The sequence below is a fragment of the Spinacia oleracea genome, chromosome 2 (assembly GCF_020520425.1).
Source record: "Spinacia oleracea cultivar Varoflay chromosome 2, BTI_SOV_V1, whole genome shotgun sequence".
NCBI lineage: Eukaryota > Viridiplantae > Streptophyta > Magnoliopsida > Caryophyllales > Amaranthaceae > Spinacia > Spinacia oleracea.
In genome coordinates, this window is record NC_079488.1 from 67,696,589 (window position 1) to 67,716,434 (window position 19,846).

The 19,846-nt window shown below is 35.5% G+C and overlaps 1 protein-coding gene across 4 annotated transcripts; it reads right to left on the reverse strand.

Moving 5' to 3' along the window:
- Positions 1 to 7,239: 7,239 nt before the first annotated feature.
- Positions 7,240 to 13,125, reverse strand: LOC110774919 (uncharacterized). Of its 4 annotated transcripts, none has more exons than XM_056836931.1 (5): positions 12,762 to 13,124; positions 12,365 to 12,508; positions 11,899 to 11,966; positions 11,116 to 11,225; positions 7,240 to 11,000 (listed from the first exon to the last, which is right to left on the reverse strand). In XM_056836931.1, the coding sequence occupies exon 5, from the start codon at positions 9,609 to 9,611 to the stop codon at positions 8,205 to 8,207; it is 1,407 nt and encodes a 468-aa protein (XP_056692909.1). In that variant the 5' UTR covers positions 9,612 to 11,000; positions 11,116 to 11,225; positions 11,899 to 11,966; positions 12,365 to 12,508; positions 12,762 to 13,124; the 3' UTR covers positions 7,240 to 8,204. The 4 variants fall into 4 exon arrangements, with proteins under 4 accessions (XP_056692909.1, XP_056692910.1, XP_056692911.1 ...); XM_056836932.1 differs by having other exon boundaries at positions 12,296 to 12,508; XM_056836934.1 differs by having other exon boundaries at positions 10,009 to 11,000; positions 12,296 to 12,508; positions 12,762 to 13,112.
- Between the last annotated feature and the right edge of the window lie 6,721 nt (positions 13,126 to 19,846).

The following is a 19,846-nucleotide window of genomic DNA, read 5'->3' on the forward strand; positions in this document are numbered from 1 at the left end:
ATTGAGCAAGATAGAGACTGCCATCCTTTCGCTTATTGGTGTTCCTAGCAGACTTACGCGATCAAACAATGAAAGCATATGGTCTACATGGAACCTCAGTGGGACGCCTACCCTTTGTTTAGTGCGAAGGAGGTGAACATGTGTTTCTTGGACCTCCATCCTAAAACACTTGTTAGGAGAACTAACTTTTAGACCAGACATTGATTCAATCAACTCATGGACGTTTAGGTCTCTGTCCTCCGTGCTTCCACGACAGATATCCCTAGAATTCTTGATGAGCATAAAAGGTTCGTAAGCTACAAACCTTCTAGCCCATTCATCAGGGATGTTGTTCAGCATGAGACTCATAACCTTTTTGAGATCCGCATCCCAGGCGGCAAATCTTTCAGGGGTCATGTCTTTGGCATAGTAGCTTGGCATGGGATGGAGCAGTGCATACTCAAGTCCATTGAGTCTGACTACTTCAACTAGCTTAGCTTCCCATTCAAGAAAATTTGTTAGGTTCATCTTGACCATAAGCTCAGTACCTATGATGATGTTTTGATTGTTGTTTTCCATAGTTAAAACTACAATTGAAAAAATAAACAAGTAAATAACCATTCACAGTTTCTCTTAATAAACTTAAATTCTAGCATGCATGCATAATTTAATGTTCATTAAGCATTTTATCCAAGTTATGTGTTCCGGCAGGTGTGAATAAAATGATTCCAAGACCCTAAAACCCTTGAAGAATTAAGCACATTATGTATTTAGACTCAATTCTAAAATCTTTTAGGTAAGCAAAATCCTTTTGCTAATAGTCTAGAAACTACTCTTGGTTAATAGCTAGGCACGTCTAAGAACTTATTAGGTAAACCTATCAATTTTGCCACGACATAAAAGGACTCCTTACTTATATCGTTGAGTTTCACCAAAACTAACATGTACTCACAATTATTTTGTGTACCTTACCCCTTTAGGATCAATAAGTAACACCTCGCCGAGCGTAAAACTATTACTAGATTGATGTAAAGGTTATCCAAGTAAGTGTTATTTTGGCATGGCACCTTTTAACTCAATTTTTAAAGTTTGGAACTTAAGGCTCTTACTATGTTGGTTAGATTTTAAGTGAACTAAAATCCTTAATCATGCAACATAATTAAGCCACAATCTCATGCATAATTAAGACATATTTAAAGCAATAAATAACTTAAAACATGCATAAGATATTAATGTGATCTAGTATGGCCCGACTTCATCTTGAAGCTTCAACTTCAAAGTCCGTCTTGAAAATGGATTGGAAACTCCGTCTTGAATTTCACCACGGGAGGCGCTATTTTCTTCAAATAGGATAAGCTATAATTTAAACTAATTACAACTATTTGATGGTACGCAGACCATATTTAAAAGCAATAAAATTTGGTACTTTAGACCAATATTACATTCAAATTAATGGTACGCAGACCATATTTTCTATCCTATTTGGGCCATACTAGTCACTTTCATTAACCTGCAAAACAGTACATATACAATATATACCATTCACTCATTCATTATCATGAATGGCCCATATACCTGGTTAGTAAAACACATGTTATGCATCAAATAAATATTTGCAGCAATTAATCAAGGGCACAAATAATCTACCAATTATTCAGTCCTTATTAATTCTAATCAAGTTGTTTTAACCTTAAAGGATTGTAGACCTAATCAAGAGTTTATGACTAAAGGCTCCCACTTAAACCAATAACTTTATATGCTTTACTAATTTTAAACATAAAAATGTATTTCTAGTCTAACCGGAAACATACAAGTTTAATTAAAATTTAAAGCTCATATAAAATTATAATTGAATCCACTCTTTAATTTATTTTTCAGTTAAATTAAATAATTTAAATTAATTCAAGGTTTTAATTTTAGTAAAATAATTAGTATAAATAAAATTTATAATAATTAGAATATTCAAAATTAAATTCCGAGAAAACAATTTAAATTACGAATTTTAAAATTAATTAAAATCGTTTCCGAACTGAAAATTAAAATTAAAACGTATCAATCGTAGCAAGAAGAGGCACTTGGGCTTACGCCCAAGCCCCATCGAGCCACGAGGCTGCTGCGCCCCGCACGACTGATCGTTGCACAAGGCACGAGCAGCAGCGCCACACGCACACGCAGCCATCGCAGGCCACGCTGCGCGCAGCCCCATTGCTCGTCGCGTCTGCTTGCTGCGCAAGGCAGCGCGCGCTGGGCGAGGGATCGCTCCCTGCTTGCGCGTTCTGTCTTGCTCGCTGGGCGAGCCAGCGCGCTATGGCGCAGCCCCATCGCTGCCCACACGCGTCTCGCTTTCTCTCTTGTGCCTTGCCCCATCGCCCTCGCCCATCGCACATCACACACGCCCAGGCGCAGGGCCTTGCGCGCGCGCTTTGCTTGTTGCTCGCTGCATTCGTACCGCACGGGCGACGAGCTCCCTTGCTCGTCGTCGCGTGCCCGCACTATACAACACCCCTTAAGGGTAACACGTAGCGTCCATTGCTTTGTGCGTGCAACATTTATGAGCATTTTTCATAAAAATTTAAAATTTTTAATTCAAAATTAACGACAAATTAATAAATCATATTAATTTCATAATTTTAGGGAGAAAAATCGAAAATTTATTAATCAATTAATTTCCGATTATCATGGATTCAAATCTAGGTCATAAAAATTTAAAATTTGTCATAAATTAACCATTTTTATGGTGGTTTTTAATCATGGATACCTAATTAAATCGTTAATTAATTATGAAAATCAAATCAATTCTAAATTATTCGAATTTCAACAAATTAATTACAATTACAAATTAGGTTGTATAATTAACAAGCTTAGGCATTCAAATTTGTTAAACATATACAATAAGTCAATAAAAAATTCAAGATTTAACAACAAGAATCGCAAATATTCAATTTAACATCTTAAAATTACAAACTTTTGCGTTCGAAAAACTAAAACCTCCGAAAAGTCATAGTTAGGCTTCGAATTTGGGAATTCTGGGTTCGGCCGAAAAATATTTATTTTTGTCAAAATTTTAGAATTCCTTTTAAATTCGGAATTGACACAAAAATCACTCGATTTCGTTGAGTAACGAAGAAACTGCCGAAAAACTGCGTACATATAATTAAATAAACGCAATTTGCAATTAATTAACAATTACAAAAATTAATCACCCCTTTTAATTCTTTGCAAATTTGTAAAATTTAACCATGTTAAGCAATTATTATGGAATTAATTAGAGGCTCTGATACCACTGTTAGGTTATGATACATATGAACAACATAAATCATGCGGAAATAACCATAAATGCCAGGATTCTAAATTAATTGCCACATAACAATTAGCATAATTTAGGACGCATACTCTTTGTAGCGTCCCTCCCTATCTGCGCCCGAACCGAACAAGAACAAGTCTTTAGTACTCCAAGTGTCGTCCCTCCGTAGAAAGTCCACAGCACGTCCGGATCCGGCTTAAGATTGACCAACTAGAATCGCCCTCAAGGCACTAGTAATATTCGGCTATTATAGGGCAAATATATGACTGAATTTTTGCTCTCAAAAACTCACTTTGGATACTTGAAACTTGTGTTTAAATTGTGAACTAGGATCACATATTTATAGGGGTATGGAAAACAAATTGGAATCCTACTAGGAAACTAATTAGCTTAATTAGAATTTTATTAAAACTCTTATTAACTAATTTATCCTATTAGGATTAGGAAATCAATCATTAATCGAATCCTACTTGACTTAGGCTTTGGATCGGACACAAACACACACACGCGAGCACGGCCCTTGCGACCGCTCAGCCCACGCAAGCCTTGCGGCCCAAGCAAGCCTTGCGGCCCACGCGAGCAGCCATGCTCGCAGCCCATTGCGCGCGCAGCCATGCTGGCAGCCTTGGCCTGCTGGGCCTGGCCTTGCGCTGGGCCTGGCGTGGCCTTGGTTGTCTTGTGTGGCGCGCTGGCTTGCTGAACGCAGGCCTGGCTTCGTGCTGGGCCTTCGTCTAGCAAGTCTCGTCCGATGCTAATTCGTACGACGCGCTTCCGATTAATTTCCCGATTCCGAAATTCATTTCCGATACGAACAATATTTAACATTTCCGATTCCGGAATTAATTTCCGTTTCGAACAAATATTTAATATTTCCGTTTCCGGAATTATTTTCCGATTCCAATAATATTTCCGATTCCGACAATATTTCCGTTTCCGGCAATATTTCAGATTCCGGCAATATTTCCATTTCCGATAATATTTTCCGATACGTACCATGTTTCCGTTTCCGACAACATCTACGACTTGAATAATATTTATATTTCCGATACGATCCATATTTCCGTTTCCGGCAATATCATCGTTTCCGGAGTATTCATTATTTGCCTTTGACGATCTCAGCTCCCACTGAAACCAAGATCCGTCGACTCCGAATATCTATAAATATAGTATTTAATGCCATTAAATACTTGATCCGTTTACGTACTATTTGTGTGACCCTACGGGTTCAGTCAAGAGTAAGCTGTGGAGTTAATATCATTAATCCACTTGAACTGAAGCGACCTCTAGCTAGGCATTCAGTTCACTTGATCTCACTGAATTATTAACTTGTTAATTAATACTGAACCGCATTTATTAGACTTACCATTAAATGCATACTTGGACCAAGGGCATTATTTCCTTCACTATCTGGATGATTTTCTATTTTAAATATGATTATCATTCTAAACAGCAATGAAAGACTAGATCATTCTATAAACATATTCAAAGATCTTTTCATCTTACATCGAAAGGCTTTCGATAGAAAAAGATGCTAAGAATAGCAAAGTATAATAAACTAAACCTCTGCATCGAATGAGATACAACACTCATATGCAGAAATGGAATCAAGTTTGAGTTCCATGAATGTTTTAAGTATTGGGTGAAAGGCCTGTATCTGTAAAACATTAAATGCTTGATTTTGGGTAGAGGCCCACAAATTGCTAAGCATTTGGTTTAAACATTTATCATTTATGAAATTTTATTTCATATTCATTTAATCTTGGTTTAGTATTAAATGAGAAAGTCCAAGTGATTCAAACCATTCAAATGGGATGTCAAGATGGATTCTTTGACAAAGAAACACCCATAAGTGAACTTGAATATTGAAGTCACAAAAGGATCCCTAATTCAGGTCATTGAAAGGTTGGACGACCAATGACTAATGAAGATTAGGTTGCAAGTTGATTTATAGTTCAGTTTCTTGAACTAGATGGACTGGATGTCAGAAGTCATTTGCATAGATACTTATTGGATCTTGTATCGGATCCACCATGAGAACACTTTAAGATATTAAAGTCATGTCATAAGTAGTTCTCATTAATGGTGATTGACTGATTGGAACCTATTCCTCAGAACCTGAGTAGTTATGGCTTCTTGTTTGAGAATTAGTTCGCTTTGATGCTCGCTAAACGTCGCACCGTAAAAGGAGACTATAAAAGCAGTTATTGGGCGTACTATGAATCAAAGTAAATTGTTCATAAGTTACAAGAAGGGATTGTCCTCCTATCCTTGATAGGAAATGGTGTTGTTGTACGTTGTACAAGGCCTCTCGAAGAGATAGATACTGTGAAAATGCATGGCCGTGCTCAAAATGGTTAAGGCTTAACCTTCTGTAAAAGTTTAACAGTTGAACTCAATTATTCGAGAAACACTTCTGGACCTAATAAGGATGGCTTGGATCTTACCTTATGTTCAATAAGTAACACCAAGAGACAAAGGAATTGGAATGCACACTTGTCTGAATGACAAGTGGGAGACTGAAGGAAATATGTCCTTCACCTAAGGAGCATTAGTCCAATACCAAGGTTCAGATTAATTACGAACAATTAATTCAGTGAGATCAAGTGATCGGAACAGCTAGCTGGAGCAATGTTTCCGATCAGTGAGTTCTAACCTATATTAGGCTCACAACTTACTCTTGACTAAACCTATAAAGTCACACCATTGGCATGTAACAGATCATCGGATTAAATGAATCAAAAATTCATTTAATAGCTTTTCGGGAATTAGTTCGGAAAAACATAAATATACGATATGAAGTTGAATCGGAATCGTATATCGTATCGCGAATATTCGTAAGCTAGGAGAAACGAATAATCGTATCGTACGACGGTGATTCGTCAAGTACTATACGATAAACAATAGTCGTAAGGCATTGGTAGCGGATACAAGCAAGGCAAAGTTGTCGGCCCGTCGAGCCAAGCGCGCAAGGCCCAACGAGCGCCTCAGCTTGCTAGCGCGAGAGCAAGCCCCATGGCCTGCGACTGGGCGCGCGCGAGACATCAGCAGCGGCAGCGCACAAACAGTGAGGCCCAAGGCCCACAGTTGTGTGTTGCTGCGCGCGTGCTCGTGGGCTTGTGCGAGAGAGCTGGCCGACCTAAGGCCTTGTGCTTTGGCCGGTCATGTTATAACCTAAGGGTTATAACACCTCCCCTCATATTATGTTTTCCAACTTACACATTACGTAATTCAGTTTAACTTAAATCAAAAGAGAAACCCTAATCTTTTTTGAGCCTCCGCTCAAACTGTTCTTCCCTAAAAGCTAAAATATCTTGAGTGACGTCTAAGCTACGAATCTCAAGACGGATCTGAACGTGTCGGTGAACCAAGTAGAGGAAAGACATTTGGAGTTCTTGTTTGTGTTCGTGATTCATTGAACTAGGGAAAACACGCTACAAACGTAAGTCTGCTTGATCTGTACTTTATACATGGTTCCTGGCTTTGGGGATTATTCCGTTGTGTTAATATGTTTTTAACTGTATTCCCCTACACAAATCATGTATATGTTTTATTTTTATTCTTTTTATATGTCTTTTTGAAGTATTTGATATGTGAAATTGATAAAGAAACTAATATCATTTTTTTTTGTTTCGTATCATACATCATGTATATGCCTTTATTAAGTAGTTATTTTTTAACACACAAAGGGAATATGATTATACTACTGGCCTAAAGACAAATCAACATAAAGTTGGAAGTTACACGCATAGAGCTTATGACCAAATCCAAGTTTGGGATATATCTATAAAGCATCAACAACACATGGTAAAATAGGAGTATGTGATTAAGAAAAGATGAAATGGAAAATCGAATAAATTGATTGCTCAAAATTAAGGTATCTTAAAGATCATATTGAGAATAAAAATTAAAAAAGTAATAAAGGAAAGCTACATTCTTAGTTCTTAGAACATCGTAACTACCGGTAATTCGGCAACGGCAATATACAATATCATCAACTTTATCGCATTAGAGTACTATCAAAGCTAAAAAAAAGAAGTTCTAGATCATAATTTTTTTGCAAATATCAGAAAGATCTTTTAGACCCTTATTCCCCTCTCCATTTATTTTGTGACTAGTCTTATAAGCACGCAATGCGTGCGAAATTATTATAAAAAACTAAATTGTTTTTTTTTTTTTGACAACAAGAGCAAGCAGCTTACACAGAGTCAACCATCCCATGTTTTCTTGCTCTAGAGGCAAGGTCATGGGCAGGATTTATGCAATTTCTACTAACATTAACTACCGAGCAAAACTCAAAATTACTAGCACAGCTTCTAATGTCTCCCAAAATGCTTGCAATCTCAATCGAACCCATTTTATTTTCCTGCAGCAGATTGCAGATTGTTCTGTTGTCCGAGAGAGTTGTTAGTTGCTTGATATTCCTGCTCTTTGCCTCGATCAATCCTCTAAGTATCGCGTATCCTTCCGCTTGCAAAGCCGAGGACGCTCTTATCCTGCACCCCCCTTGTGCTAGCGTTATTTGGTCATGCTTGATGATCCAACCCACCGCAGCCACTGCATCCCCGTTCTTCTTTCTCTTCCATGCCCCATCCACCATGAGTTTGAGACCTGTGTTGTTGAAATCTCCTATGAGGATCGCAACCGGGTTAGAGAAGTCCTTGTGGATTGGCTTTAAGTTATTTCCAAGCTTTTCCCTAAGCTGAATAGCCTCGCCATTCTCCTTTTTCATCTTCAAGATGATTTCCATAATGCTTCTTGGATTGACCTGGCATCGTTTGAAGACCACGCTATTTCGATGTAACCAAATCCCCCATAGAGAGAGGACAAAGGTTGTTGCTCGCGGGCTATTAGGCCCGTCTTCCTTCCACATGTAGTTTAAGAAATTCATAACCCAAGTGTTGATGCTAACAGATGGCCCGTCCTAGGGTCGAATCCCAAAATCAGTTGCGTACCAGATATGTTTCGAGACACTACAGTCCCTAAATAGGTGGGATTCGTTTTCCACCTCTTTCCCACACAGGTGACACTCTTGACAAACCATGACCCCCCGTCTACAAAGATTAGCATTCAGGGCTAGTGCTTTATTCAGAATCTTCCAGACAAAAACCTTCCATTTGGGTAAGCAAGGCATACCCCACAGCTTTTTCCAGAACATCACATTCGCTGTAGAGCCAAGTCCTTCCTCGAGTTGTGACCCTAGATAGGCGTAAACTGATTTTGCAGTTGCTGCACCACTTTCTGTGCCGGCCCAAAGGAGTTTGTCCTCCCCGACCTGCGTAGGGATGTGAGTGCTCAGAATTGCTCTTGCTGACTCCTGATCGAAAGATCTCCAAATAAGGTTCGAGTTCCACACCCTTGAGCCTGGAATCATTAGATCTTCCACCTTTTTTGTTCCAAGTGTAGCCGCGTCTAGCTCAGATTTGAACGATGGTTTACCACTTGGTAACCAATTATCATCGCCGATTGCAATCCTGTTCCCGCGCCCAATAACTTTTCCAAACCCTTCTCTGCACTTCGCAACACTCCTTACTAACCCTTTGAAACCCCATGATGCCGTGTTGCATTGTTTTCCGCTTATACCGTGTTCGACTGGCGTCCCTTTATACTTTGCATTGTAGACTTTGGAAATAAGTAGCTCGTTATTGTTGTGAATGCGGTGAGCATATTTCACCAGTAACGCTGTGTTAAATCTGAGCACACTACGAAGTCCCACCCCACCTCTCTCTTTTGGAATTTCCAAGAGACTCCTCTTTCTCCAACAGATTCCCTTAGTTTCGCTGCTTCCCTTCCACCAATACCTACAGAGAATAGAGTCTATTTTTTTCTTGACTAGCGTGGGTGCCAAGAAAACAGAGAGGACATTGGCGCATAGGGCAGCAAGGATCCCATTGGTGAGAAGTAATCTCCCAGCCTGTGAAAGTGCCAAGTTTTTCCAGGAGGTGATCTTTCTTTGGACTTTCTCAACCAGTTGGTGGAACACCTGTGAGCTTCTACCGTCAATTTCAACATTGCAGCCAAGGTACTTACCCAGTTTTTCTGTGCTTGGCGTACCCAGGATCTTTCTCATAATATGTTTGAAAGTAGTGGGTGTGTTCGGGCTGAACATGACTGCAGATTTATCGTAATTGATCATTTCCCCTGAAATCTCACAAAAGAATTTGATGGTATCTTTGATTTTTTGACAAGAATCTGGAAAAGCCCTGAAGCAGAAGAGGGAGTCGTCTGCAAAGAATAGATGGGATATGGGAGGCGCATCTCTTGAAACTTTTATCCCTGTGATCTCCTTCTTAGCCTCCAAGTTCAGGATCATATGAGATAGTGTTTCCATGACCAGGATGAATAAGTACGGCGAGAGAGGGTTATTACAACTAATCACAACAAATATCTTTACATGACGAAAAAACTAAATCTAATTGGTAGAGGTAGAAAGTTTAAAGTACACGTTTACAACTCAATGCGAATAGCAATATAAGCTACAATCCAATCAAATTATGGAGCGTAACTGCATAAGAAATCGATTGATCTCATTCAAATCAATCCAGTCACATTATGACCAAAATCTACGATCAATACATGTTTACATATCAATGTGAACATCAACATAAGCTACATACTGATCACATTATGTAGTGTAAGCAATCTCTTGATCTCATCCCTCCCTAGGTTCTCTTATCTATAGCATGTTCCATAAATGATTGAAGCACATTAGGCAGCAAGGAGGCAAAGAAAACACAAAATACAAAATCTATTAACCTGCATAGCATCATTGTTGGCATGATAGATTCTGCTGCCATATAGTAACATGAACCCAAAAATCAAATATATTGGCACTGAAACGTAAATCCTACATTGTCATAAGCTAGCTAATGAAAAAACATGCATTAAATCATGAACTAACTGACTAACTCAACTCTCAATGACAGCAAGCATGGCTTGTCGAGTATCTGCGAACTAGTGCCAGTCACGAATCAATAACCAAGCAACATCAAACTTCTGATGAGTACCCAACACCCAAACAATCAAACCCAGGATTTTCTCTGTTTCAAACCCCCATTTTTCATTCAGTTCAAATGCCAATAAAGCCAACTTCCAATCATCCCACAAACCCTCCGGTTGGCTAATGCATAGAATGCCATTGTTGGACACACAATTATCAACATAAAAAATATAATAAAGCATTTGGAAATCAGATCTGGCCGACGCCACACGCGAAGAGTAGACCCTTCCTCATTCATTTGATCGGGAGGAGGAAGAATAAGACCATCTATTGAGAAAACACCATCGTCATCAGCTCCCAAATCATATGGCTTCCATTACCATTTGAAACAGGAATCAATTTCAAAATAAAATTCAACAAAAGTAGCAAAGATTAAAAAGTATATGCACTCTCTGGGATCAAATCCCGTCTACAATATGATCTTTGCTACTCCCAACACACCAAACATCATCCAAATCAAAAGAAATTACACCTTAAAAACAAAACTTGTTAAATTAACAATAATAAAAAAAACCTGGTAATTTATCAGGATGAGTATAACAAATTCCATTTCCTCCCTCGATAGTCGGTATGAACTCATCAAGCAGAGAGTGCAACCTACTTAAATCAGACTTCACTTTAGCTCCTTAGGATGCACGGGCTTCATCAGCTCCCTCGCCTGTACCTTAAAGAGCGTGGCCCACTCATGACCAATCAACAAAAGCAAGATCCCCCTTTTAACTGTAACATACAAAAAAACCAGCTCATATCTTTTTTCATTATTCATCAATACCCTAGTGAATGAAACCAATCAAAACAGCAAAAATATGTGAGAGAGAAAAATGAAGATGCATACATTTCCTGGTGCAAGCAACGGGGTAAGCACAGGCAGAACAACGGCTCTTCTGAAGATGAAAAATTTAGCGGCCACATCGCACACACACTTGTGGGTCTTGTTCCTTTCCCCTACTCATAATAAATATGAGATAACTAATTAGACCTTTATTTGATTGATTGTTATTGTAGCAAATCATGTGAAGCCAAAACAATGAAAATGTCAGGAAAAAATATTGACTTTGTTTTCTTTGCCAATCTCTATTATATAGATTCTATTGCATTGGAACAATTCACATTGGAAAGATTCTAGTCATTGTAAAAATAGATTCATATGACTTGAATATATGAATCTATGTTCTTAATAGATTCTATTGCATTGGAACGACCAATCCTATAGTTCTCCAGTTTTGAACAATTCATATTGCAATGGAATTTATTAAATTCTTAATAAATTTAATGGCATTATCCATATCAATCAACCATAAGAAACAAACAATACCATCAGGTCCAACCCAATACGAATTTGCATTGTAACAATTCAAAAATCATTCAAAACCAATTAACCAAAGCAATCAACCATAAGAAACAAACAATTGCAATGGAATCGTAAACAAAGCAAGAAACCCCAGTACGTGAGTATAACCATTTAGCCAGACATAATACATAATTAATAAGCTGCAAAACGAAACAGACATCCTTCAACAGATCAAATTGAAAGCCTTGCCATATTAAAACAACTACATATATCCACTCCAACAAAATAGCATAAAACAAAAATAACAAAAGCGAGAAACATCCTTACAATGAACATGTACTTTATCTGGGAGCATTTTAACAAACTGCTCCGCTCCAAACTTCCAATCAGCAGCACTGCAGGAATAAACATATCCCATCAATAAAATAAGATCAAATCCATGTATTATCACAGTATACTGAAATGCCCCTCCCCATCTTTGTCGTTTAATATTGGATATTGGTTAAATTTCTATCACTTTTGTCTTAACAAAAAAACTACTGTGTTACGGAGTATTAATCCTCCTTTTCCCTGATTATCAACCATCTATTATGTGATGTAGTCAAACTGAAGGTTTAAATGTAAGATTTTCGTTTTTCAGTCGCTTTTCTTTGGTCCAAATTTTCATTTAATAAATTGTAATTTTAAATCCCAGATACCAAACTCCAAAAAAGCTCATAATTACCTTTGATAAGATAAATTTGCCATCCCACAACATTCAGAAAAATAACGACAAAGGAGAAAGAAGAACAACCTCAAGAGAAGCAAGAGAAAGATGGTGAAGGGAGTAGCAACCCTAGTTTGTAGCAGCATCACTTCTAAAACCCAAACCCCATATGTGGATATGCCTTTCTCTCTCCCACATCATCATCGTCTTCACCAAAATCCAATTTATTCACTTCAAAATGAGAATTATTATTATCGGATCAAAATTTGTAGATCAAATTCCAGAAACAATCTCAGAAATTGAAAAAAAAACAAAAGCAAAAATTAAACGCAAATATCAAATTCTGGAAACATCTCCATTTTGAGGAAAAATCATCTAATCAAGGTAAACACCTTCCATCTGAAACTAAGTTCAATTTCTAAGATTTAACCAAATCAAACAAAAAAAACAGAAATCGTGATTTAGACATTAGAGTGGAGCTTACAGGTTCAGAGGAGAGAGAATTAACGAAAAAGTCGGGAATGCCGCTACAGCCTTCTCCTGGCGAGAACCATTAATGTCGACGGATTGCCGGAGGATTTTTCACCGCTAACAACAACATCGGGTTTTGATTCGGCCAAATCGGTGGGAACCCAGGCAGATCCGTGAGAGGAACATCGTATGTTTGGGTGTTGGGATCTTCCATTTTTTTCTCTCCTCTCTCGATTTCTCTTGCTCTAGTGTTTGTGGAGAGAGATATTCGAAGCTTTTAGGTTTAGGTTTTGAGAAAACAAAAATGAGCAAGTGAGACTGAGGAAGGAGAAAGCAGTACTAGCGTGGAAAGGGTTGAAGGTAATCTGTTGGGGGTGTTGGGGTTTTTTTAGTCTTTTACTTGGTGGACACCAAAAGTGTTGTTACGTAAATAACCCTCCCCTCTTGGCTTATATAATAGAGATTATCATAATCAAGAGAAGCAACAACGGCTAAATAAATCTAGATATATAACTGGATGATCTACAATCTAGACCAACTCCATCAAATTCGAGTAATATCATTCAATTAATTATGATGATTGTTGTTGTCTCAGTTAATTGTACTTTAACTTTTGTGATTTCTCTTTTACATTAGTATGTTTGATTTATGTTGAATTGTAACAGTTGTTGTTATGCTATGGATTTTAGAATAAATACATATGATCATGCTGGATTTCAATTTTCAATCAGGAGCTCGTGGATCAAGATGGGATTTCAACTATAATTCAATTAATTTCAATATATATGTTTGATAAGGTTGATTTTTTTCTTTAATTTTGAGCAATCTGAAGCAATAGCAATGTGTCTGTAGATCTCGATTTTTTGGTATGTGGAGTTTGCAACTTTTGGGTTTGAAAGGAAGGCCTGGTGATGCTTGAAGTTATACAACGGGGATTTTGTAGATTACTAGTAACTTGGTACGTTAAAATTTAAGAATTTCCATGAAACATGTTATTAACATTTCAAACAACAAAGTACTAACAAAAAGTAACAATGCTAACAAAGTACTAACAAATATCAAATAATATACTTTGTTTGCTATTTATGTTATTTGCATCGAGGATGATGTGTTGTCTTGGCTTCAGAAGGACTTCTTCAATTGGAAGTATTAACCTTTTGTACACTAACAAGCATATTTATTTTATTAATGTGGTAATGACAGATTTAGCTCTTAGCTCCTTCAAATCGAGATAATGCAATATATTACAAGTATAATTTAATTGAGCGAGTCAAGAGTTACCCCGTAAGATTGCGTGAGTTTTATAGCGACAACCACTCCCAAGAGTGTTTATAATTTTACATAAGAAAGCAAATTGGTAAAAGAAACTTGTCCTTGCCGGTTGGCCCTTATAAATTTTCTTGTCATTCTGAATTGTTCTAGAAGAACTTCATGGAGTTCTCATACAGAAATTTCAAATATGTTAAACGATCAAATACCAAAATTATAATATGCTCTAATTAATTTAATGTGGAAAACTAAATCATTAATATTACAGAGTGTAATAATATTGTTAAACTGCAGGCGTGCATCTAAAATAGGTTTATAAATCCTCTTATGCATCACACAGTTTCCTAAAGATAAAGCAACAAGCTAAAGCAAAAACAAAATTGATATTCCTACACAACAACTACTACTACTATATACGTAGTACTTATTTCTGAAGAGAGAAGAGAGGTTAGGAGAGGTTGCGAATCCAGGAAACTTGGAAGCTCCTCCTAAGGAATATAATTCGCTACTTTGGAGTATCAGAATGACGTTTCTGGTAGCGGGGTGGATTGTAGGGCTACTCTTGCTCTTCCAATAAACTATACTCTTGAATCTCTTTCGTAATTAAATTGAAATTGGTAAATCGATTGGAAAAATGTAGTTCAATGAACTATATACTATGACATTCAACTACTCAAGCAGGAAATGCACGTTATGCCTATTACTATTACTTTGAAAAATAAATTATCAAGAAAAACTCAAATTGGACTTAATGAAGGAAAAATACAATCATGCATTTAATTAAAAAAAAGAAATTAAATAATATCTATGCTAAAAAGGGGGGGGGGAGGGGACCTCAAATTGGAAAAAATCAGGCAAAAAATTAAAAGAAGAATAAAATAAACGGATTTTTCATGAAATGCCCCTGAGGTTTGTCTTAATGCACCAAATACCCCTAAACTTTCCAGAATGCACCAAATAGCCCTGAGGTTTAGTATAAATACACAAAATGCCCAAATTGACTATTTTTCGTTAACTCCGTTAACTTAACTTTAATTTAATTTTAATTTTATTTTTCTCTTTTCCTTTTAATTTCTTTTATTTTTTATTCATTTTTCTTTCTCTCCCCTTCCTTCTTCCCTGTTAAAAATGGCAGTCATTTTTCTGAGTTGGAAGCACCATGGCAGCCCTTCTCTTCCTCACCACCACCACACACCGCCATGCTAACCCCTTCTCTTCCTCACCACCACCCCACACCGCCACCGCCACCGGCGAAACAGATCGATTTTCCTCTCTCAAAATCCAGATCCCCAAAAAATTGATTCCCAAATCAGCAATGGGGGATTTCAATCAACCATTGCTGCTAGTTGCCTTGACCGTAACGGAGGGGGATGTGCGGGGAGGGCAACGACGCCAACGAGGAAGGCGAAGTGGGGTTTGGTGGCGGCGGCAGTGGGGAATGAGGAAGGTGGGGGAAGTGAGGGGGAGGGAAACGCGGGTTTGGTGGTGGCGACAGTAGTGGGGAGCAGTGGGTAAGGTGGGGGAGGGGAGGGAAACGCCGCCGGTGAGGAAGGGGGGAGTGGGGTTTGATGGTGGCAGCATGTCGGTGGTGGGGTTTGGTGGTGGCGGCATGGTTGCGTTCTCTCTCCTCTAATTAATTGGTCCTGTGTGGATGGAGGTGGTTGCGAGGATGGAGCTATGGTTGGTGTTGATAATGGAGAGAGGAATTAGGGGGTTGACATGGTGGTGGTGGACTTGAGGAGACAGACCAAAGGTATAAGGTGGGAATGAAGAATCCAAAATTTTTTGGGTAATTGGTTCTTTCATTTAATTAAGGGTTAATTAATTTAATTAAGGGGTAATTACGGGTTAATTAATATAATTAATGGTTAATGTTAGTATAAATAAAGAAAACGGTTTATTAAGGGCAAAAATGTAAACATACGCTAACGGGGACTTAACGTCCGTTAACCTTATGGGCATTTTGTGTATTTATACTAAACCTCAGGGGTATTTGGTGCATTCTGGAAAGTTTAGGGGTATTTGGTGCATTAAGACAAACCTCAGGGGCATTTCATGAAAAATCCGTAAAATAAAATAAATCCAATTCTAATTTAATGTGGAGTAATCTAATATACATATATAAGGGATGCATATTTGCTGAGATATTAGAGCGCCACGTAGAATTACTAATGGTTTGGGCCAATGAAAAATAAGATTTCTAATTTATTTTTGAATTAAAAAAAATCAAGTGTCACATAGATAATTAATTAGGTGCCACAAAGATATTTCAATTAATTAATTACTGATATGTACAACTCCATCCATAATCAAATGAATTTCATTTTAGATTTATTTTTTAATTATTAAAAAATAAATCTAAAATAAAATTTAACCCTAAATCAAACACTAATCTTAAATAAATTTCAATCCAAAATCAAACACTAATCTAAAATGAAATTCAATCCAAAATCAAACACTAATCCAATATTAGAGCGCCACGTAGGAAATCTAATGGTTTTGGAGAATGAAAAGTAAGATTTCAAAATTATTTATGAATTAAAAAAGTCGAGTGCCACGTAGATAAATTATTAGGTTACACGTAGATATTTTTATTAATTAATTACGAATACTACGTATCAACCACTCTAACAATTAAAAAATAAATATAAAATGAAGTTCAATCCAACATCAAACACTTATCTAATCTAATATATAAATACAAAAGTTGGTATATATAATAGTTTTGTTTTAACTTAACAATTTAATAGAATTCGTGCATCGCACGGGCTAAAATTGTGAGGAGGAGAGAGAAATATCGACAAATGTGAAATGTGGATGTTGATTGATCGGAGAAAGTGTAAGGTGTATGAATGACGCACAATAAGGGGGGAAGAAACTAGGAAAGCTGAGTAATTAGATATTTTTATTTTTATTTATGTTTTCAAAATAAATAATTCGGATTTTTTAAAACTTTTAATCTAATATTCTAATATATTATATATATATATAAAGGAGGCATATTTACTGAAATATTAGAGCACCATCTAGGATTACTATGGGTTTCGGTCAATGAAAAATAAGGTCTCTAATTTATTTTTAAATTAAAAAAATCGAGTGCCATCTAGATAATTAATGATTAATATATACAGCTCCATACAAATTAAAAAATAACTCTTAAATAAAATTCATCCAAAATAAAACACCAATCTAAAAAATAAAATTCATCCAAAATTAAACACTAATCTAAAACAAATTCAATCTAAAATCAAACACTAATCCAATTTTAGAGCATCACGTAGAAAATCCAATGGTTTCGGCTAATGAAAAATAAGATTTCAAAATTATTTTTGAATAAAAAAAGTCGAGTGTCACGTAGATAGATAATTAGGTGCCACGTATATAATTTTATAAACTAATTACTAATATTACGCATATACAACTTCATACGAACTCAAACACTCTAATAATTAAAAAATAAATCTAAAATGAATTTAATCCAAAATTAAAAACTAATATAATATAGGAGTTTTATTTTAACTTAACAAATATGTGCATCGCACCGACTAAAATCTAGTACTATATATAATTGGAAAAAAAATGAAGAAAATAGGAGTAAAAATAAACCTGACTCCAGACGTATTGAAGCACTCAATTCAGACGAATCAGACACCACACGAAATATCAAGAGAGAACAACACCTCAACATCTTCACATCATTGATTTGTAGAGGATTCAATCGATATTGTCACTTACGCCCCTGTAATCAGATAACTTTAAACCAAAAACCCAGATTTGAGACCAATTTCAAATAAATAAACACATGCATGTAAAAGTCTGAATTAAATTAAGTACTTAACTTATCTCCAACAATAGACGTTAAATCGAAACTCGAATCCAAAACTCTAATTAATGAACAAAATATGAAACGTAGATCTTAACATATAACAAATTTAAAGTTGAGTAATAAAGTTAATTACCTTATTGAGCTTTTCTTGCGATTGGCGATGGTTGTGGTTTTGTTATGAAGGTGAGGAGAGAGCGAGAAACTTCTACTGGTTTCTACGGAGTACATGAGCCAGAGTTTAGATTAGTGCATTTACATAATTATGTAATATTTAATCAAAGGGAGGGGTAAAAAAGGAAAAAAATACGCCAAACACTTCCTTCCTTTCGGCTTTTCAATATAAGAAGATGAGTTTGAGAAATTTGTTGGATCAAAATTGATAGTTCTTCCGTTCTTTTTTAGATTACACAATTCTTTAAGCACATTTTCCAATGCATGATACCAAACATTAATACTCCGTATCATACTATCATCCATTATGATTTATGAATAGGAATTTTTTTTAAAAGTTGATGTTTAAAAAATATTCATTGAAACAAATTTAATCAACGTGCGGATGGTGCAGCCATAAACATTAAAACAAAACGCAAAAACCAAAAATAACGCAAAAGAACATAATAAACTAAACAGAAAGAACATAATAGAGCAAACGAAAAGAACATTAACCAAAACCTAAAAAGAACACTAATGTTAAAAACCAAATAAAAGATACAAAAATGAAAAGAACATATTATCTCTCCTGATAAACTATAAAAAGAACAACTACTTTTCAAAAAGAACATCATGTGAAAAATGCAACAGAAAAACAACAAAAAAATCAAGTATCGATAATATTATTTAAAAAATTAAAAAACGGTAAAAAATGGTAAAAAGAACACAAAATAATTTAAAAAAAGAACAACTTTTTTATAACACACAAAGAACAAAAATCAAAAGAAAAAGAAAATAACAAAAACTCAAAAAAAAAAAACAACAAAAAAAGGAAAAAAGAACAAAACACGTACATGAAAAAGAACAACATCTTTTTCCATATCAAACAAAAGAACAAAATGAAAGGAACGAAAAGAACAACAAATCTATGTTCTTTTATTAGTTGTATTTTTTCTTTTTAAACCATTTGGTGTTCTAATTAAAAAGACGAAAACGACGATATTTGGATGCACTTAAAACTAGATCTATATTTTTATTTAAAGGTAGTTTTGTTCTTATCCCACGCATCAAATCTATGTTCTTTTATTAAGTGTTATTTGTTCTATTCATACGATTTTATGTTCTAATTAAAAAGACGAAACGACGATTTTTTGATGCACTTAAAACTAAATCTATATTTTTTTAAAGTATTTTTGTTCTTTCACCACGAATCAGACTATGTTCTTTTATAAGTGTTATTTGTTCTTTGCAAACCATTATATATTCTAATTAAAATGAAACGAATTTTTTTTGAAGAACTTTAAACCAGTTCTATGGTGTTTTTAATTTATTACTGTTCTTTTCCTATGCTTTATGTGTTCTTATTAAGAAAAGAAGACGAGACTACAATGAAGTTGTTGAACTTAAAACCAGATCTACAATGTTGTTATGTTCGTTTACAAGTGTAGTTTGTTCTTTTAATAAATTGTGTTTTAATGGTTTTGGACTTAAAATCATAAATCTGTTCCTTTTAAAATCTTTTTTGTTCTTTTAATAAAAAAAAGTACAATAATTGTGTTACGAGTTAAAATAATATCTATGTTCTTTTAAAAGTTATTTTTATACTATTAGCAAAATTTATTTATTTTTTAAAATTCAAAATGTGTTTTAATTTTATAAAAATAATCATTAATTGTATTAAAAAAAACTCTCTAAAAATTTAAAAGAGCAGTCTATTTGATATAAAAGAACAAACTATATTGATTTAAAAGAATAATCTATGTTTACTACATAATAAATGTAAAGTTATGAAAAGAACATTACAATTTGAAAAGAACATTAGAGGAAAGAACAAGGAAGCGTACATTAAATAC

Excerpts from the sequence above, each read along its gene's own strand:
- LOC110774919 (XM_056836933.1), bottom strand. The coding sequence starts at position 9,611 with ATGGAAACACTATCTCATATGATCCTGAACTTGGAGGCTAAGAAGGAG.